We start from the raw sequence: 22513 nt of genomic DNA on the forward strand, positions 1-22513 counted from the left end.
TAAACACCACTTCTCAGCACCGGCGTAGGAGCAATCGGATGCTGCAGTCTTCTGGCTCCATACTGTCGAGGTAACCCCGTGACAAATATTTTTTTTTTTTTTTAAAAGTCCCCAACTCCCTGGTTCACCACTTTATTAATAAAAAAAATACTATCCCTATTACTAACCCATGTGCTTGATGCCAGCTGACATTACATTTCACAGGTGACCTCAACATCAGTCCCCCAAAATATTACCATGATTGCCACCGCATCAGGTCAGTTGGGAAAAGACGGGCAAAGCCCCAGAATTGGCGCATCTCATGTGATGCTCCACTTCTGGGGTGAGTGTGGGTTGGTATTTTTTGGCTGAGAAGGAGAAAACCATGGACCTTCCCAGCTTGATAATATTAGCCCCTAGCTGTCTGCTTTACCTTGGCTGGTTATCAAAAAAATGGGGGGGAGACCCCAAGTCATTTTTTAAAATTATTTATTTAGTTCCCAACAGCAACCTGGGAGTCAGAGATGCGTCCAGTCATCTTCCCCATGCTATTCCCATTCCATTTGAGCGCTGTTTACATCCATTTCAGTGATTTTCCTGCCCCCAGCCCTCTGGGTAGCTTCTTCTGGAAAAATGCTTGAGTTTCACGTTGACTTCCATTACACTTGTTACTCTAGTTGAGCCCGTCTGAGCGTCCAACCTGCTTGATTCGAGTACTGAATACGCAAGTATTTTAGTGCGCACTCATCACTTATACTGTTCACCTACAAATAGCAAAGACTCCATTCTGTACAACTATTTTCTAGGTCCAGCTCTGCAGCCTTGCCATAGTCCATGCCATACAACAGTGACCATACTTAGAATACCATTTTTCCATTATGTCCCTCAGGACAGCACAATGGAGGACGTCCTTCCTTGACCTTTAGCGGGACAGAATCCTAGAGAGGTTAAAAGGACCCTCCCACCTCCACCCTCCAGTCTTTTTCCTGTCCCTACAGGGACGGTTGTATGAGAGGTTGCTCCTAGAGTAAAGATAGCCTGTGGATTCTCTTTCCCCTGTCAAGTGGACCGTGGCCAACTCCTCTTTGAGAGGTTCCTCAGCCAACAGCATGTGCAATGGGCTTAGGGGGATCGTGCGGCAGGTCCAATCCTTCCCCCTGTCAAGTAGCCCAGGGTGGAAACTCCCCGGTGGGGAGTCCCTCAGCCCCAGAGACCAGTCGAGCGGACGGGCTCCTGGGTAGAGCTGCTTCCTCCCGGTGGGGGGCTCTCGGCTCGGACGCCGACCGGCAAAACACCGCTACTTCCGAAAGTCGTGTGGTGGAGAAGGCCGTTGCGCTTCTGGTGACGTCAGAGAGGGGCGCCGGCACATAGGATCGGCGTGCCTTCCACGATGGAACACGGAAGGGGGCACAGGCACTAATGCAGCATTTCTGACGGGACGCCGCTTTCTTCCACGGTAGGCTCTCGGCGTTACCAGCTCTCCCTGTCTTCTAGCAGGTATGGAGCCAGCACAGGTGAGTGCATGGTTTAATGTTGCATTGGTGGGCTGACTCTAGTCTCAGGAGTTTGTGCCAAAGCTGTACCTGGAACCCATTTGCAGCTAGGTCTTGGACCTCTAGGCCATGGTGGGGCCATATGTCCAGGCTACATCTCATGACTGGACTTCAGTTAGTTGCAGGTCTTTCTTTGAGGAAAGAAAAATGATTTTTTATTTTCCCGGCTCTGCGTTATAAACTTCTGTGAAGCACTTGGGGGTTCAAAGTGCTCACCACACATTAAAGTGGTCACCGCGCATCTAGATTAGTTCCTTGGGGGTCTAGTTTCCAAAATGGGGTCACATGTGGGAGAGCTCCAACGTTTAGGCACACAGGGGCTCTCCAAACGCGACATGGTGTCCGCTAATGATTGGAGCTAATTTTTCATTCAAAAAGTCAAATGGTGCTCCTTCCCTTCCGAGCCCTGCCATGTGCCCAAATAGTGGTTTACCCCCACATGTGAGGTATCAGTGTACTCAGGAGAAATTGCCCAACACATTTTAGGATCCATTTTATCCTGTTGCCCATGTGAAAATGAAAAAATTGAGGCTAAAAGAAATTGTGAAAAAAAAATAACTTTTTCATTTTTACGGATCAATTTGTGAAGCACCTGGGGGTTCAAAGTGCTCACTATGCATCTAGTTAAGCTTCTTGGGGGGGGGGGGGGGGGGTCTAGTTTCCAAAATGGGGTCACTTGTGGGGGAGCTCCAATGTTTAGGCACACAGGGGCTCTCTAAACGCAACATGGTGTCCGCTAAAGATTGGAGCCAATTTTTCATTGAAAAAGTCAAATGGTGCTGGAGCGCCCCCAGACGCAGGGCCACGAGTTCTCGGTACCGGGCCTCTCTGGTTCGGTTCTGAGGCTGTCATGGTGGCTAGACCCGGTCCGCGACCCTGCTAAGGGGCGTCCAATAAAGGTGGTACAGTCTATCAGGGATTCGTGACGCCACCTGTGGTGTTCGGTCAGGGTGACCGACGCTGCTGTGGGGTCCGCTGGGGTGATGAAATGGCAGCTGGATGGTATACCTTCCCACAGGTGAAGTATGTCCCCAGGGCTTCACAGTAAGGGGGATGGTGATGGTGTGAGGTGCAGACAATAACATAGTAACATAGTTAGTAAGGCCGAAAAAAGACATTTGTCCATCCAGTTCAGCCTATATTCCATCATAATAAATCCCCAGATCTACGTCCTTCTACAGAACCTAATAATTGTATGATACAATATTGTTCTGCTCCAGGAAGACATCCAGGCCTCTCTTGAACCCCTCGACTGAGTTCGCCATCACCACCTCCTCAGGCAAGCAATTCCAGATTCTCACTGCCCTAACAGTAAAGAATCCTCTTCTATGTTGGTGGAAAAACCTTCTCTCCTCCAGACGCAAAGAATGCCCCCTTGTGCCCGTCATCTTCCTTGGTATAAACAGATCCTCAGCGAGATATTTGTATTGTCCCCTTATATACTTATACATGGTTATTAGATCGCCCCTCAGTCGTCTTTTTTCTAGACTAAATAATCCTAATTTCGCTAATCTATCTGGGTATTGTAGTTCTCCCATCCCCTTTATTAATTATGTTGCCCTCCTTTGTACTCTGTCTAGTTCCATTATATCCTTCCTGAGCACCGGTGCCCAAAACCATTCATTGTGACTTTTGGCGCAAGATTTAGTTTGGTTTCACAGCTCAAATCATTCCCAACTACCTCTTTTTACACCAAAGGTGTTAATAGACTCAACAACCCATGTGTACTGTCTGTCATTTGGGTTCACAATTCCTTAATTCCTTAATTGCAGTCTCTTTACCTCTTTACTGAAGACTTCAGGATCCGCAATCCAGAGCACGATTAACAGGGCTATCTGAGACCGGCCGGTCCGATGGGCACATCCAGAGTTCCCTTTGCAGGTGGAAATCAGTGCCTACCACTAGCGCCCGTGTGTTGTAGTGCTACCCTGCTGAGCATTCGGAATAGTCCTCACAACTTCTGTTCTCGTTCGTTCTTTCTAGTTCTTTCTAATTCTTTCTCTCTCTCTCTTGTTCCAGATGTTGCTAGTTTCTCATCCCCCAGGTATGTTATGGCTAGGACGCACCCATATGACGGGAAGGCTCGGAGCTCTTCCGGGACCCTAGAGACGCCCCTCTCCACGCGTTGCCCCCTATGTCTTCGTAGGAAATTTAAGGTAGACAGCCAACCTATAATTAACTGTCCTGCGGAGTTCGAAGTAAGGCCTAGAGTCAGTTATTTCCTCGGTGTTCCGGCCACCGGCTACGCGCCTCAGTAGGATGTTGCCTCGGTCTCACGGCACGACTCCTGGCTCTCCTTTGTGCTTGATCTCGTTTCTCACTGTTCCACAATATCCTTCCCTTCGTGTCACTTTCTTAGGATACCGCCGCAGGGTGTGCAGGCGCGGTTCCGTAACGTTCTATTCTGGTCGCTGGACACCTGCCAGGTTCCCACGCCTGACAGGGACCCCCCTGTGTCTTCTCCCTGCAACACCCCCTGCCACGGGGTGTTGCCTGAATCCAACCCAGTCAGCTTCTCACTAACTTTCTATCCAACCCCTAGTTTTACCAGTGTGAGGAGTGGCCCAATAAATAAAGCCTTTTTCTCCCCCTAGTGGCCGGAGTGTGAAGTATAATGTGTGCTGGTGATACCTGGTCAGTAGAATTCCTTCAGTGCCATCAGACGTACCATCACTCCCCTTAGTGGCAGAGTGTCATACTGCAACGACCAGATCTCTGGGGCGCTGCAGTGCTCCTTCCCTTCCAAGCCCTGCCGTGCGCCCAAGCAGTGGTCCCCACACATATGAGGTATCGGCGTACTCAAATTGTACAATAACTTTTGAGGTCCAGTTTCTGTTTTTACCATTGGGAAAATAAAAAAAATTGTTGCTAAAAGATCATTTTTGTGACTAAAAAGTGAAATGTTCATTTTTTCCTTCCATGTTGCTTCTGCTGCTGTGAAGCACCTGAAGGGTTAATAAACTTCTTGAATGTGGTTTTGAGCACCTTGAGGGGTGCAGTTTTTAGAATGGTGTCACTTTTGGGTATTTTCAGCCATATAGACCCCTCAAACTGACTTCAAATGTGAGGTGGTCCCTAAAAAAAATGGTTTTTGTAAATTTCGTTGTAAAAATGAGAAAAAGTTGGTCAAATTTTAACCCTTATAATTTCCTAGCGAAAAAAAAATTTGTTTCCAAAATTGTGCTGATGTAAAGTAGAAATGTGGGAAATGTTATTTATTAACTATTTTGTGTCGCGTAACTCTCTCGTTTAACAGAATTTAAATTCAAACTTTGAAAATTGCGAAATTTTCAAAATTTTCGCCAAATTTCCATTTTTTTTTTTCACAAATAAACGCAAAAATTATTGACCTAAATTTACCACTAACATGAAGCCCAATATGTCACGAAAAAACAATCTCAGAACCGCTAGGATCCGTTGAAGCGTTCCTGAGTTATTACCTCATAACGGGACACTGGTCAGAATTGCAAAAAAACGGCAAGGTCTTTAAGGTCAAAATAGGCTGGGTCATGAAGGGGTTAACATTGAGCAGAAACTCTCAGAATGATATAAGATGACGCGGTGCAGTGCCCTGAGGCGAATATGTGACAGCACCTAGAAATAATGTGCAAGGTCTTCAAAATAGGGCACCCACGGGTCATTTTGGCCCATTTATCCCTTTTGGTCACACCGGTGCCCACTTTGGTGCCCATTTTTTGTCGGTGTAGTCATGTGTATCCCCCCACTGTATTGTATTTTATTATTGTGACCATTTTTGTGAAACTAATGTAAATGTTGCGGTAAGATACGTCAGCGCGGAGTGCTGGGCCCGTGTGAATGAGCCCTTTCACCGCCTCGCACTTAATTGTCGCGTATACTACATAGAATACGGCCCCTCAGCTCCCATAGGACTCAATTCATCCAGCGAGGAGGCGCCTCTACACGCTGCTTTACGGCTTTGAGTTGGCAGTGCGCCCATCCCTTTAAGAACTCGCTAGAATGTGACAGCGAGCCGGAGGTTTGTAAAGTCGGAGGCGAGATAGGCGCTCTCTTAAAGGGATTTTCACGTTCAGCAGCCAATCCTTGTTCTCCAGGCTCGTTGGCACCGCCTTTCCCTTTAAAGTGCCGCTGAGTTGTAGTCGGAGGGTAGAAAGTAGTGGCAGCCGCTATGTCCCGGGTGTGGGTGCTGTGGGGGCTGCTGTCTGCTCTGGCGGGGTCCAGTGCCGGATACTTCCCGGAGGAGCGGTATAACCCGGAGTCTCCGCACAGACAGCCCACCGTGCTGATCGCCCTGCTGGCCCGGAACGCCGAGAGCTCCCTGCCCGACGTGCTGGGGGCTGTGGACCGGCTGCACTACCCCAAGGAGCGGCTCTCTCTGTGGTGAGACCCGGGGGCTCCATCCTCCAGAGCTGCACTCACAATCCTGCTCTCAGTAACCCTTTACTAGCACGCTGGGAGGGGGAAGACTTTATTTATTTGACATCACTATGATCATTCCCAGATTATAAATCATCAAAACCCTCTGTACCTGCAGAAAATCCTCTAAGATTTCAGCTCTGAAGCCTTGTAGAATCGTGAATGCAGCTCTGGAGGATAATATAAGGATTTTTACATAATGTTTGATGTAGATATTGTCTTAGGCTCCGTCGCCCTGATACTTTACACTGCAGCTTTGCTTCCCCTACCTTCTATAAGAGCCTCCAGTCTTTATATCCGCCTGTGGTTTCCTATGAAGATCAGTGGCTGTCGGGTGCCGCTTATCCCTGCACATGAGTCAGGCCTGTGCGTGGTAGTGATTATGGGGGGCTGTAATATTCCTGACATGTGGGGGAGTGCGACTCCCACGATCTGATCTGAGGTCTCCGGACAGATCACCTGCTGAGGATGAGCTGGAGATTCCTGGTCTGTGGTGTGCCCCCGCACGGTGCGCCCCCTGTACTGCGGACATAGCAGAGCTGAGCTTGTAATAACTCCCTGTACTGCCTGATGCTCACGTGCTCCTTTTTTTTTTTCCCCTCCTGCGTTACCTATTGTAGGGGCAATAATCTGGAGTGTAACTTTCTCCCCCTGCCATACTTTACACTGCAGCTTTGCTTACGGCGCAGAAAGCCTGCGCGAGAATCGTGGTAGTGACATTCGGCAGAGCGTGAGCCAAGTGCCATCTTGGTCTGATTTGAATCTAGGAGCACCGGTGCGGAAAAGATGGAGAACGTAACTTCTCCATTGTCTGAGTCCGCTGATGACGGACTGCACTCGGATGACATCTGAGTGCAGTCCGATGTTATACACGCACCCATAGACTTGTACAGTACGATTAGTGGATGTATATATATATATATATATATATATATATAATTCTTTTTTTCTCAATTTTTCCACTTCCGTGAACGGCCAATGACCAGATGCAAATCGTACATGGTGCAGTATTTATTTTTTTTTCCCACCGCAGATCCAAGAAGAGAATCAAACGTGTGTATGACCCCATATCGCTTTCCCGATGTTATTTTACTGGTAAAAACGACGGATTACGCTCACCCGATTCTCACGGTCGTCCGCACAAGCCCTAAGGCTGAGTGACTTTAGATACGACATTGGTCGCAGGAATAAAGATGGCGGTATGCCGCTACTATATCACGGCATAATGCAGGTGAATGGGGCCGCGCTGTGACCCGCCAGGTACCTCCATTAAAAATGTCATAAAAATCCAACTTTTTTTCACCTGCCGTGTCACGGTCACCATATCTCGCGGGTCACCTGCATTGCGATGTGGCAGCGGTATAGCGCCATCTGTAGGTGAGCAGCTGATAGCACTGACATGTGAAGCTGGGTCTTGTCTGTACTCCTTTTTTTTTCCTTTCCCCCTCTTTCGTCATTGGGACAGAAAACGAAAAATGTCGTAGCGTAAAGTGTCAATTGTCCATAATGGGGGTCCAGCGTGAATTCTTCTCCTCTGTTATCACTGAATGAATGGCCGAACTGTCCGGAGACGGAGAAAACTCCTCTGTAACGCAAGGGATGAGATGGAGATTATAGTGCAGGAGCGGTGGCTGATAACAGAGAACAGTACAGTGTAATTACCTGGATTAGAGCCGCCCTTGTGCAGCCGTTCTCCTGGGTAATGGCGGCAGTAATGAGGCGCACAGCTACATGGTGGGGATCTTCTATGAAGGTGGCACCTGTGGATGGTGCTCCGCAGACTGACGAGTGACTGTTGTGATGTAGAGGGGATAAAAAGTGCTGACTTCTGTCCAATCCTGCGTGCCAGCACTAACATGGCTGCTTCATCTCCTCCTGTCTCAGGGTGGCCACCGATCACAACTTGGACAACACCAGCAGTATCCTCCGCGAATGGCTCATCAACTGTCAGAACCAGTATCACCACGTGGAGTGGAGGCCGCAGGACCACCCCAGGTAAGGGGACGGCGGAGGGGGTCTACCGGATATTATAGGGGTACCTTAAGCTGAATCATTCTCCCCGTTGAAAACACATGAATGCTCAGCCGAGCGACGAGCTCGTGTGTACGGGGGCGCTGGGATTGATAACTGTTTGCCGATAGTGATCACATGGGTATGGGCGGTCTGGAGCCCACCGTGCACAATAGACGGCTGTCAGGCATCTGGGATTTTTATAAAATATAAGTCACAGCGCCTGTCTCTTGCACCCATAATATCTTTCCCACCATTCATATGACCGCTGCAGCCAGTCACTGACCTTAGAGTCTTCTTGCTGTAGGCCTGATCTTGAAGCCAGTGATTGGCAGCTGTCATGTTAAGGTGGACCATGGGTGCAAGAATCTGATTACTGATAAAATATATAACAAAGTTGCTTATTTTCACTTGTTCTATTGATTTATGAAATAAGAGCATAGTTTTAATTTTAGTGGTTGTTTTTGTTGTTGTTGTTTTTTTTTCCCCCTTTTCTATACACCGCACCTGTTTTTGCAAACACGACCTTAATCGGGCAGTTTTTGTTTTGTTTTTGCATGTTTTTTTCCCCCTTTTTTCTAAGAGTATAATCCCAAAAGAAGGGAAGCAATTAAGCCTAAGTATTGTAAAATAAACAAATCTTTATTTGAGAAATATTTTAAACAACGAATCAACGTTTAAAAAAAAAAAGTGTGATCCGACCAGAGAATTCTGTGCAATAATAATCACTATATATGCTACCAACACATACAGATAATTAGTTACTTGAAGGAAATGTTCATAATCATAAAGTGCAATAGATTATTTAGCGCCCCCCCCCCCCAGTGGTCAAAAATAAGTCAGATACAGGCAAAATGCATAGAAAATCTATGACAATGGTATAGGCCTGTAAAGTGCAAGTGTAGTAAATTGTGCTAAAGTATGTCCGTCTAAGATAGAAAGGTGAGATTTGTCTTGGGTAGACTGAATGCAGACAGCCAAAGAAAGTAATAAATGTGCTACATAAAGCATAATCCATGTGTGCAGGCAAAAATATAATAAAGTGCAAGTGCAGTAAAATTAGGCAGGGTATAAGTATATGCCACATATAAAGAACTAGTCTAGAAAAGAAAAATATGTACAGTGTAGCAAGTTATACCCAGATCAAATTTAATACTATAGTTGAGTGCGCAAGTACAAAAAAATGTCATCTACTACAGGATCTCATAGATGATAGTAATGAATAATGATATACAGTACTTTAGTGGAACTATTGAAGCACAGGCTAGGAACCTTTTTCTAAGACGTACACTCCTCCATAATTTTTAGGGCTTTGTATCTTTTTTTTTTTTTTTTTTTTTTTAATTTTTTTTTATACAATGTCCATTGTATGATAAAAATGACCTGATACCATGGTTCTCCATGTTGGTACCTTTATTGGGACCACAAACCCTTGATATAGGAAAATAAAAATAAAAAAATCAGAAACCTGTTATGTACTGTATTTTTTTCTTTCTCATGAAGGAGCTCTGAGTTTTTGTTTTTTTTTCGTTGTTTTTTTTTGTTTTTGTTTTTTGTAACCAAAAATTGCAATTTTGAATAATATACCGTATTTTTCGGATTATAAGACTCACCCCAAGTTTTGAGAAGAAAAATGGGGAAAAAAATCTTTTTTTTAATAAAATGCTTCTTATAATCCATGCATCTTATTGCTTACTGGGGGTGGTGGCTGCGGTAAAGCGGGGTCCCAGGGTCTCTGCTGGAGGAGGAAAGAGTGGAGCGTTTTTGCAGGCTTGGATGAGGGGGTGTTCCGATGTGCGGTGCGCCGCTGTGCGTGTCCGGTGCTGCCGACATTGTGTGAAAGCCCCCCCCTTCCTCGCGGTTCCATGGTTTCCTATCCTGTGGACTCTGGGGAAAATGGCTGCAAGCGGCGCATGCATAGATGGAGATCTCATCTCCTGAGATCTCCATCTGTGCATGGGCCTCACCCCGGCAGCCATTTTCCCAGTGTCCACCACACAGGAAGCCATGGAACTGCGGGGGGGCTTTCACACAATGTCGGCAGCACCGGACACCCACGGCGGCATACCGTGCATCTTAACACCCCCTCATCCCGGCCTGCAGAAACGCTCCATTCCACCACAGCCGGTAAGGTATATCTGTATTATAACCTAAAAAACCAAATCACAATAATGCGGAATCCCAGAAAAACATATACACCAACTTAGAAAAAACAGAGATCCCTAAAAAATAACCTTTATTAATATAATTAAAAAAGACTATATTTATCCACAATCAATAAAAAAGTATTAAATGTACCTAGTGGACCCTAGACCGAGCTACAATGCACCCTGCCTAACAGTGGAGGTTGGCACCCTACTTTACCGCGGTAGGCGCCCCCACTCCTCGGCGGCTAGCCCTTACAAGCCCTATAAGGACCTATAGTTAGAGAAAGACTAATTAGCCCTACTGAAATCTATACTAATACCCTACCTAACAGTGGAGGTTGGCACCCTAATTTACTGCGGTAGGCGCCCCCACTCAACGACGGCTAGCCCTAGGGTCCCTAACAGTCCCTAAGGTTCGGGATAGACAAAAAGATATGTCCCACAAACACCACTGATACCCGTAATGGAGAAAAAACAAAAATAGAAAAAATATTCAAAACAAAGAATAAATGTATATCACAAAAATATATATATATACTAGCACCTTATAATACTAGTGTAGAAAGATGCTATGATGGAAGAAACATATACCACAGGTGCTGTATAATAAAGATACCTTAACCCAAATACGGGTATACTGGATGCAATAATATGTCCAAACAAGATAATACACAGCACTTAGATGAAGTCCATTTTCTGTTACACTTCAATGGTGCAAATGTTTGATGTAAAGTAACCAGTAGTGCATGTCCATAAAGTATGGTACAATTACAATGACAAAAAAATGGACCAAAAGACAAAAAAAGAGGAAAATACCTCTAAAAGGCACACAGTCAGAACCACAACCACCACTCGATAATAATATTGCGAGAACTCCTCAGAGTACTTATAATGAGGGTAAAAGGGCTCAATCGTCCTTTTTATGCAAATAGACAATCAGATCCATATTATAACCAATATACTCATCTATTTGCTGAAATCTCATGGTGTGGGTCCGACTGTAGCCAAAATGACACAGGGCGATTATGTGTAGATGAACATCACCAGCGTCTGTCAGATACTTCCCCAGCAATGCCCAACGCGTTTCCCCCCCATAGGGAATGGCGGGGGTTCATCAGGGGTAATGCAGTCACACATACAGTGAAGATGCTGTTGTAGTATCTGGGGTTCCCTAAGGTTCGGGATAGACAAAAAGATATGTCCCACAAACACCACTGATACCCGTAATGGAGAAAAAACAAAAATAGAAAAAATATTCAAAACAAAGAATAAATGTATATCACAAAAATATATATATATACTAGCACCTTATAATACTAGTGTAGAAAGATGCTATGATGGAAGAAACATATACCACAGGTGCTGTATAATAAAGATACCTTAACCCAAATACGGGTATACTGGATGCAATAATATGTCCAAACAAGATAATACACAGCACTTAGATGAAGTCCATTTTCTGTTACACTTCAATGGTGCAAATGTTTGATGTAAAGTAACCAGTAGTGCATGTTGTAGTATCTACAACAGCATCTTCACTGTATGTGTGACTGCATTACCCCTGATGAACCCCCGCCATTCCCTATGGGGGGGAAACGCGTTGGGCATTGCTGGGGAAGTATCTGACAGACGCTGGTGATGTTCATCTACACATAATCGCCCTGTGTCATTTTGGCTACAGTCGGACCCACACCATGAGATTTCAGCAAATAGATGAGTATATTGGTTATAATATGGATCTGATTGTCTATTTGCATAAAAAGGACGATTGAGCCCTTTTACCCTCATTATAAGTACTCTGAGGAGTTCTCGCAATATTATTATCGAGTGGTGGTTGTGGTTCTGACTGTGTGCCTTTTAGAGGTATTTTCCTCTTTTTTTGTCTTTTGGTCCATTTTTTTGTCATTGTAATTGTACCATACTTTATGGACATGCACTACTGGTTATTTTACATCAAACATTTGCACCATTGAAGTGTAACAGAAAATGGACTTCATCTAAGTGCTGTGTATTATCTTGTTTGGACATATTATTGCATCCAGTATACCCGTATTTGGGTTAAGGTATCTTTATTATACAGCACCTGTGGTATATGTTTCTTCCATCATAGCATCTTTCTACACTAGTATTATAAGGTGCTAGTATATATATATATTTTTGTGATATACATTTATTCTTTGTTTTGAATATTTTTTCTATTTTTGTTTTTTCTCCATTACGGGTATCAGTGGTGTTTGTGGGACATATCTTTTTGTCTATCCCGAACCTTAGGGAACCCCAGATACTACAACAGCATCTTCACTGTATGTGTGACTGCATTACCTCTTAGGGACTGTTAGGGACCCTAGGGCTAGCCGTCGTTGAGTGGGGGCGCCTACCGCAGTAAATTAGGGTGCCAACCTCCACTGTTAGGTAGGGTATTAGTATAGATTTCAGTAGGGCTAATTAGTCTTTCTCTAACTATAGGTCCTTATAGGGCTTGTAAGGGCTAGCCGCCGAGGAGTGGGGGCGCCTACCGCGGTAAAGTAGGGTGCCAACCTCCACTGTTAGGCAGGGTGCATTGTAGCTCGGTCTAGGGTCCACTAGGTACATTTAATACTTTTTTATTGATTGTGGATAAATATAGTCTTTTTTAATTATATTAATAAAGGTTATTTTTTAGGGATCTCTGTTTTTTCTAAGTTGGTGTATATATCTGTATTATAAGATGCACCCTCATAATATATAAAAAAAATTTTTCTTATTTCTCTCTTTTGTGGGTTCATGTTCTGTAGACCAAACACCTACAGTCATGGCCAAAAGTATTAACACCCCTGCAATTCTGTCAGATAATACTCATTTTCTTCCTGAAAATGATTGCAATCACAAATTCTTTGGGATTATTATCTTCATTTAATTTGTCTTAAATGAAAAAACACAAAAGAGAATGAAGCAAAAAGCAAAACATTGATCATTTCACACAAAATTCCAAAAATGGGCCAGACAAAAGTATTGGCACCCTCAGCCTAATACTTGGTTGCACAACCTTTAGCCAAAATAACTGCGACCAACCGCTTCCGGTAACCATCAATGAGTTTCTTACAATGCTCTGCTGGAATTTTAGACCATTCTTCTTTGGCAAACTGCTCCAGGTCCCTGATATTTGAAGGGTGCCTTCTCCAAACTACCATTTTTAGATCTCTCCACATGTGTTCTATGGGATTCAGGTCTGGACTCATTGCTGGCCACCTTAGAAGTCTCCAGTGCTTTCTCTCAAACCATTTTCTAGTGCTTTTTGAAGTGTGTTTTGGGTCATTGTCCTGCTGGAAGACCCATGACCTCTGAGGGTTACCCAACTTTCTCACACTGGGCCCTACATTATGCTGCAAAATTTGTTGGTAGTCTTCAGACTTCATAATGCCATGCACATGGTCAAACAGTCCAGTGCCAGAGGCAGCAAAGCAACCCCAAAACATCAGGGAACCTCCGCCATGTTTGACTGTAGGGACCGTGTTCTTTTCTTTGAATGCCTCTTTTTTTTCTCCTGTAAATTCTATGTTGATGCCTTTGCCCAAAAAGCTCTACTTTTGTCTCATCTGACCAGAGAACATTCTTCCAAAATGTTTTAGGCTTTTTCAGGTAAGTTTTGGCAAACTCCAGCCTGGCTTTTTTATGTCTCGGGGTAAGAAGTGGGGTCTTCCTGGGTCTCCTATCATACAATCCCTTTTCATTCAGACGCCGACGGATAGTACGGGTTGACACTGTTGTACCCTCGGACTGCAGGGCAGCTTGAACTTGTTTAGATGTTAGTCAAGGTTCTTTTTCCAACATCCGCACAATCTTGCATTGAAATCTCTTGTCAATTTTTCTTTTCCGTCCACATCTAGGGAGGTTAGCCACAGTGCCATGGGCTTTACACTTCTTGATGACACTGCGCACGGTAGACACAGGAACATTCAGGTCTTTGGAGATGGACTTGTAGCCTTGAGATTGCTCATGCTTCCTCACAATTTGGTTTCTCGAGTCCTCAGACAGTTCTTTGGTCTTCTTTCTTTTCTCCATGCTCAATGTGGTACACACAAGGACACGGGACAGAGGTTGAGTCAACTTTAATCCATGTCAACTGGCTGCAAGTGTGATTTAGTTATTGCCAACACCTGTTAGGCGCCACAGGTAAGTTACAGGTGCTGTTAATTACACAAATAAGTGAAGCATCACATGATTTTTCGAACAGTGCCAATACTTTTGTCCACCCCCTTTTTATGTTTGGTGTGGAATTATATCCAATTTGGCTTTAGGATAATTCTTTTTGTGTTTTTTCATTTAAGACAATAAATGAAGATAATAATAACAAATAATTTGTGTATGCAATCATTTTCAGGAAGAAACTGAGTATTATCTGACAGAATTGCAGGGGTGTCAATACTTTTGGTCATGACTGTATGCAGGTGACAATATTATTACATGGTGGTTGTTGGTGGTGGTGGTGTGTGTGTGTTTTGATGGAGGCAGAAGGTGATTTGAATTATTTAGTACCATGAAAAAAATGTATTTATGTAAATAAGGCGACTTGAACCTGAGCTTGTCTGATCGCTTATGCCATGTACTACAATACCACAGTTTTTCGGTATATATTATAAATTATGATCCCTTGTGGCAGAACTCCACAAAAGTACCAAGATGGCAGTGACGGGGCCACCGCTTCCATGGTAATCAATAGCTTCCCTACCATTGTGTCAGGAGGCGCTGATGGTAGCCGGTGGGCACACATAGCCGACAGCTCCATGTAAATATCGTTGTCAGAGGTGGACAGCGGCATCTAAATGGTTTGTTCACCTCCGATCGCTTCTGTTAGATGCCGTCTGCTGCGTGTGGAGCAGACTCTGCTCTTGAGCCCGTGCAACACACTCCGACCTGCTCCATGACTGATATATTCACTGTGGTGTGTTAGAGGGTTAAACGACTGGAAATTGATCCAAGATGGCCACTATCACCTACTTAAACCTTTAACTCCTCCTCAGCATACACGAGTGACTATTTTGTGGAAGAAAGCTGCCATGACAGACTCAGAGCGGATTTTTTTTCCCCCCTTGTCTGTGTCCTGTCGGACTGAGTGGACAAGTTGCGCTCTGTCACGGTGCTGCTCCTCAGCCATAAGGGAGTGGTATAATAACGCAGAGACCCGTGGTGCCTTGTCTGCAGCAGCGTTACCCCAGGCCGCCACCCATCCTCATCCATGCGTAGAGGGGGGGGGGGGGTTGTAGCGTGAAATGGGCAACAGTGGTCAACTTGGGTCACTTCTCACACAAGCCCCTCATAAGCCAGTTTTCTTGTGGTGCACAGCTTGGTGGTGCAATAACTTACACTTGGTTTTGGTCCTCAAAGCATATTCTAGAGATGGGAGGTAGACATGTTTTCCTGTGAGTGACACCAGGAAATGCCGTAAGTTGGCTGGCTCTGGCTCGCCATTGTCTTGGGGCTGCTTGATACCCCATTCTGCATCCTGTGCCATCTTCTAGTGCCCATGTGTCTGTGCCATCACACGTCTTGTTTCTCCTCATCCATCCTAATGTGTTCTTCTCCTCCCAGATGGTTCCAGGATGAAGAAGGCCCAAAGCACTGGTCACATGCGCGTTACGAGTATGTCATGAAGCTCCGCCAGGCGGCCCTAACCTCAGCCCGGGAAATGTGGGCCGATTACATATTGGTAAGGCAGGACGGCCGAGTCCTCTTTAGGGCATACATCCCAGAGAGCCCACCTCCGGCCACAGAGAAGAGATGGCTAGTTGATTTCACACGTGAGCAGATCTCCCCCATACCCTATTCCTCAGCTACGAGCGTAGGGTCGTCGGGGTAGACCTTGGGACGCAAGTGGGACCGCCGCTTAAATCCAGCTCCTCTTAAGGTACCTTCACACATAACGATATCGTTAACGATATCGTTGCTTTTTGTGACGGACGTAGCAACGATATCGTTACCGAAATCGTTATGTGTGACAGCGACCAACGATCAGGCCCCTGCTGGGAGATCGTTGGTCGCTGAGGAAAGTCCAGGACTTTATTTTGTCGCTGGACTCCCTGCAGACATCGCTGAATCGGCGTGTGTGACACCGATCCAGCGATGTGTTCACTGGTAACCAGGGTAAACATCGGGTTACTAAGCGCAGGGCCGCGCTTAGTAACCTGATGTTTACCCTGGTTACCATTGTAAATGTAAAAAAACAAACACTACATACTTACATTCCGGTGTTTGGTCACGTCCCTCGCCTTCAGCTTCCCGCACTGACTGTCAGCGCCGGCCGGCCGTAAAGCACAGCGGTGACGTCACTGCTGTACTTTACGGCCGGCGCTCAGTCAGTGCGGGAAGCTGAAGGCGAGGGACGTGACCAAACACCAGAATGTAAGCATGTAGTGTTTGGTTTTTTTACATTTAAAATGCTAACCAGGGTAAACATCGGGTTACTAAGTGCAGATCTCAGAAGTCTCACATGCTTACCTACACTACACAGCCTGACAAGACTCCCTGATTTCCAGTAGTTCCATAGACCATTAATGGAGCGGAGGAGTGCGTGCCCGATTCATATGGGATTCTGCCAAACCCCATTCTTGGAATCGCTGAAGGTCCCAGTAAATTATTTCCCCTATCCTAGGAATAGGGAATAACTTGCTGTCTTGGTGGGAGAAAACTCCCTTAATGGAGCACATTCGCTTGTTCTATATGTTATAAAATATGTATTTTTTTTTTTTAACCTGATGTAAATCCAAATGTTCTCCTGAATAGGTTTACCCAATGTAAAGGAAAAAAAAATAAATTACTGATTTTATGAAAAATGACAGCACCTCTTCAAAGCGTTCTGCAGTACTACATTTGGCCACTAGAGAGTGCTACTATAAAATGTTTCTTTGGCGCTGCAGCGTCTGCTTCCCGTCTGCAGACATGCGCTCACTGTGCAATCGCATTGACTACTTGTGTGCGGCACCTGTGTTCGCTGTCGCCCTGCGGTCGTTTTTCTTCCGAGCCTTCGTTATATTGTTTAGAGCTGCTTATTATTACAACCATATGATAGACAGACATGGACCATGGCCAGATGGAAAGCAGACATGGCAGGACGTGCCGGCTCTGGCTGCTGTTTCCTTGCTGCTGTCACAATAACGGTTTCCCTATTAGGTGGATATATCCGTGGACTTCACTTTTTGTAGAAAGTGTCTGTCATAACCTAGATTATTCTTATGTGTAACCCTCCAGTCGCCCCCAGTCTGCATTTCCATTGTCTAACCGTTTGCTTTTTAGACTGGAGAACTTCACCTCTGGTCTAAAATTCACCTAAGAGGAAGGGAAAATCTTACTGTCCCTATATTGACTATGGCCTTTGCATGTCTTCTCTACAGTTCATAGACTCTGATAATCTGCTGACGAATCCCAACACCCTGAGTTTGCTGATCGCTGAGAATAAGACGGTCATCGCCCCCATGTTGGAGTCCAGAGCGGCGTACTCCAACTTCTGGTGCGGGATGACCACTCAGGTGAGCACCCTCTGTCAGTAATGTGTACTGCATCCCAAATCTGGTCTGTTGGCCTCTTTTGAAGTGGCTTGCCAAAGTATTCACCCCCCTTCTCTCTTGGCTTTTTACCTATTTTGTTACATTACAACCTGTGTTTTAATATATTTTTTTTAATCAGACTATTTAGCGCTGATGAATCATACACAAATTGAAGTGTGAAAATAAAATATAGGTATAAATTCAATTTATGGGATCAAATAACTCGTCACCCCAGGAACACCATCCCCACAGTCAAACATGGTGGTGGCAGCATCATGCTGTGGGGATGTTTTTCAGCAGCAGTGACAGGGAATATGGTCCAAGTCGTGAGAAAGATGAATGGTCCAAAATACAGGGATATCCTTGAGCGTAACCTGTTTGCCTGTCAGTGATTTGAGACTGGGATGGAGGTTCGCCTTCCAACGAGACACTGACCCAAAGCAAACTGCTAAAGCAACGCTTCAATAAATTAAGGGTAGTAGTGTAAATATTTTGGAGTGGCTTAGTCAAAGCCCCGACCTTAATCCAATTGGGAATCTGTGATCAGACTTGAAGACTGCTGTTCTCCAGAGGAAACATCTAACTTGAAGTAGTTGGAGCAGTTTTTCCTTATGGAATTGGCAAAAATCCCAGTGGCAAAATGTGGAAAGTTCAGAGACTTATCCAAAGGGACTTGTAGCTGTAATTGCTGCAAAAGGAGACTCTACAAAATACTGACTTTAGGGGGGTGAACAGTTTTGCACACTGAAGTCTTCAGTAGTTTTGTCCATATGTTCACAGTTGTAGGCATGTTCTTTACATGAACTGACACAAACCCTCAAAAAACAGTGAAATTCCAGGTTGAGGCCGCAAAACATGAAAAATGCTAAAGGTGGGGGTGGTGTTGAATGCTTCCGCAAGCTGCTGTAGATGTAACTGATCCTCTGTAATGACATCTATACGCAGGGTTATTACCGACGCACGCCGGCTTATATGCCGATCCGACGCCGGGAACGACGCGGCTGCTTTGCGGTGCCCATGGTTCACTCTACGTTTCTTATCGACCTGCGGAAGGAGGCAAGCCAGCACCTGGACTTCTACCCGCCGCACGCGGACTACACCTGGGCATTTGATGACATTATAGTCTTTGCCTTCTCCTGCCGCCAAGCTGGTGAGTTCAGATGTCTGCCGATATCCAGCAGGCAGCACTTACTGGAAGCATCTAGTACTTTCATCCTTGAGACAAGACTGTAGAGTCCAACGCTTTCAGCAATTCGCCTCCTGGCTTATAAGTGGCTCATGCCGCGTCCATGCTTTACACTGCAGTTCTGCTTGTTTTAATTGTTCTGCTTCCTATAAGCACTGGCTCATAATTGGGTCACCAATTATTTCCATTATATACTACGGGCATTCTTATGATCTGCTCTTACTCTATTTCTCCCATGGTATAGATGTAAGTCTGACTGTTCTTATTGTTTCCTTCCAGATGTCCAGATGTTCCTCTGTAATAAAGAAGTCTATGGACATCTGCCGGTTCCTCTGCGGGCACACGGCTCTCTGCTGGATGAGGCTGACAACTTTCTGCATACCAAGCTAGAAGTGATGGGTGTGTATGGGGGTGGGAGGAAGCGGACCTCAAAATATTGTACGCTTTCCTCTATTCTGCTAGGAGTTGTCTAGACCTTTGTATGTTGATAGAATATCTCTAGTATAGGTGATCATTATCAAATCTGTGGGGGTCTGACACCCGGCACCGCCCTGATCAGCTGGATGTACCCAGTGTAAAGAAACGCAGCAGCACAGCTCCATACAGGGAGTAGGAGCCTAACTGCAGTAGCCAAGAACTGCCACTATGTGGTGTATGGAGCTCCGCTGTTCTCATTCTTCACACTGTACATCCATCCGCAGCGGGAGCCGGAAACCGCTGATCAGTGAAGGTGACGGGGGCTGAACCCCCCCAACAATCTCATTGGTTCTCGGATGGTGACTATGGGTTCTGTTCTTAGATTAAAGAGATCATTAAATGAATGGATGTTTATTTTGCTTATTGCAAAATTTTTCCCAGCCTGAGTCTACCACTTACCCATCACTTAGGGTCCGTATTGACAACCCTCACCCTTGTTCTTACCCTACTTCTGCTGTATTATGTCTGCAGTGAAGGGTCCACCAATTGAGCCATCACGTTTCTTGTCTGTTCAACTCAAAGTCTCGGACAAGATGTCGCTGGATGAGGTAAGTAGAAAAGGACTATGTGCATCTCCATAGGCTCAATTCAACATTGCATGTTCTATATATATATATATATATATATATATATATATATATACATACATACATACATACATACACACACACACACACACACACACACACACACACACACACACACACACACACACACACACATATACATATATATATATATATATATATATATATATATATATAGACACACACACACACACACACACACACACACACACACACACACACACACACACACAATGTGTGATTTTTTTTATTAATTCTGCCACTGTGGCTTTTGCAGGTTTTTTAAGCAGATTCATAAAATGCAACTTTCTTAAAAAGTCACATAATTTGGCACCACTCCACTCCATATTTCACCTGGAGTGATTTTGTGCATCAGTTTATTAAATGGTCACGATTTTTCAGACATTTTGCAAACATACAACTTTTTTGCAAACTTCTCACAGAAAAAAAGACAATTTTGGGGTTTGCACAAAATTCATAAATGGCGTACACCGTTTTGATGGGTATCGGACCACCACCGAATATTGTAGTCCTGGGAAACTCCGAACATCGTGACCCACTAATAGATGAGATGATAGGATTGGGGTGTTTCGGCTGTCATCCTCAAGGTTGGCTATTGGTTTGACGTTGTTCCCAGATTTTCCTCATTAACCTGAAGCGTCGGCAGGACAGAAGAGACCGCATGAAGAGGACCCTTTACGACCTTCAGATCGACTTCAAACTGTCTGATGCTGTGGATGGCAAGTAAGTTAGGAAACTTAAGAAAAGTTTGGCTTTCTTTTTTATTTATTACATATGTAAACTCTAATCCTATATCCACAAAATCATTGCATGTACAATATATTGCACTACGCAGATGGTCGTCAGGCTTGAGTCCCTGGATCCTACAATCTAGTTTACTCTTCTCGGACACATTCTGGCCTGTAGAAGTAGTGACCCATACAAACTCCATGTTGGTTTAAAAAAAGAAAAGCGTATTGTGTCGGGGCAGATTTGTGATGTTTAGGATGTGTTTTGCTGGAGTGGAAAGAGTCAAGAAGGCTTCACTCCATCCTCCGGGCAATCCTTGGTTCGGGCTACATAATACACCCCATTAGCAGTCAGCTATCCGGGCTCTTTAATGAGTCTGCAGACTGCCTGCCTGTATGGTTGTCATCTTTCCCAGTGTAGACTGGTTGTCTTGAGCTTTTGAGAGTTAATGGGATGCTTCCTCAACTTTTTGCCCCGAAGTTGTCACATAATCGTAGAGGATTTCAAGGCAGGGCTCCTAAAGGGCTTGTCGTTTTCTTTGCTCACTGATGCAGTTACAGGTGACCTTTTGGTATCCCTCCTTCACACATGTTTAGATACTTCCAATTGAGGCTTGCACTAATAAATGTAAATGGGCCGGACATAGATCTCCCTGAGAATCTACCTCCAGCGATTATTATAGATGAAAGGAGCAGTTACCAGTGTGAGACATGTAGCAGACTGTCAGTCATTACATGTCTCACACTGGTAGCTGCTGATTTAGTTTATAATAAGCTCTGGAGGCAGGTTCTCTGGGAGATCTATGTCCGGCCCGTAGATCTTAATAGCTCATTTACATATTATTTCACTGGGATAAGACATCATATCAGATATCAAATTTTACGATGGGGTGTGTCCTAGCTGGCCATGTGAGTGGAAGCAGGGAAGAGTGCTCCCGCTGCCAGAAGGACAAAAATCCTGCTTTAACCCCGATTTTCGGGTAAACTCACCTAAATCCGGCTGGCTGAAGGTCCGGAGAGTGCAGTGGTGCGGAGCAGCGGGTCCGGAGTCGGCAGCGATGACCAGGAGGCGGCAGAAAGACGCTGGCACCAGCGATGCAGGAGCCGGCCAAGATGGCTCCGATGCTAGGGAGGACGCCGAGAAGGAGAACGCCGCATGTCAGCGGCGCATGGAGGTGGCCGCAAAGCTGCAGCAGTATGCCAGAGTGGAGGCTGCTGTGGAGGCAGAACCAGGATCTGGAGCTGACCAGGAGGAGGAGGAAGCAAGCACAGCCGAGCAGCATGAGGTACAGAGGGGGAAGGAGAGAGGCAGCATGGCTGGGGCTAGTGGAGGACCTGAAGCCATATCACAGGGAGAGGAGCCAACTCTTAGAGATGTTATCACACTGATCTCTTCATGTCAGCAATCCCTGAATTCCCTAGCCCAGCAGATGCAGGAAGTTAAAGGGGACACGGCACAGATTAATGCGGCTCTGCAGAAAATGGACAAACGTATAGGAGTGGTGGAGGAGAGGGTGAGCACGGCAGAAGATCACATAGTTAAGCTACAAAAAGCTGAAAAGAAGTTCGCCCAAGCAATAGCTGAGCTCGCTGCCAAAAATGAGGATCTGGAAAATAGATCCAGAAGAAATAACATACGTATAGTGGGGCTGCCTGAAAAGACTGAGGGGAGAAATCCCACTGAGTTTGTGGAGAACTGGCTGCTGGAGAAGATTGGGAGCACAGTGTTGACAAAAGTTTTTGCTGTTGAACGTGCTCATAGGGTCCCGCCGCAGCCCCCTGCCCCAGGAGCAAATCCCCGTACCATGCCTGCTAAAATACTGAACTACAGGGACAGAGACATTATCCTCAGAAAGGCTAGACAGATGGAGGATCTGACGGCTGGAGGTCAGAAAATCGCCATTTATCCG

The 22513-nt window shown here is 45.3% G+C and overlaps 1 protein-coding gene across 1 annotated transcript in view; it reads left to right on the plus strand.

Moving 5' to 3' along the window:
• Positions 1-5616: 5616 nt before the first annotated feature.
• COLGALT1 (collagen beta(1-O)galactosyltransferase 1) overlaps positions 5617-22513 on the plus strand; it is a 37830-nt gene continuing 20933 nt past the window's right edge. The window contains exons 1-8 of the mRNA XM_069766773.1: positions 5617-5891; positions 7812-7922; positions 15653-15770; positions 17452-17586; positions 18550-18754; positions 19070-19189; positions 19739-19815; positions 20492-20598. Coding sequence (XP_069622874.1) covers positions 5680-5891; positions 7812-7922; positions 15653-15770; positions 17452-17586; positions 18550-18754; positions 19070-19189; positions 19739-19815; positions 20492-20598 — 1085 coding nt within the window. The 5' untranslated portion in view covers positions 5617-5679. The remainder of the gene's footprint in view (positions 5892-7811; positions 7923-15652; positions 15771-17451; positions 17587-18549; positions 18755-19069; positions 19190-19738; positions 19816-20491; positions 20599-22513) is intronic.

Source organism: Ranitomeya imitator, chromosome 4 (genome assembly GCF_032444005.1).
Source record: "Ranitomeya imitator isolate aRanImi1 chromosome 4, aRanImi1.pri, whole genome shotgun sequence".
Lineage (NCBI taxonomy): Eukaryota > Metazoa > Chordata > Amphibia > Anura > Dendrobatidae > Ranitomeya > Ranitomeya imitator.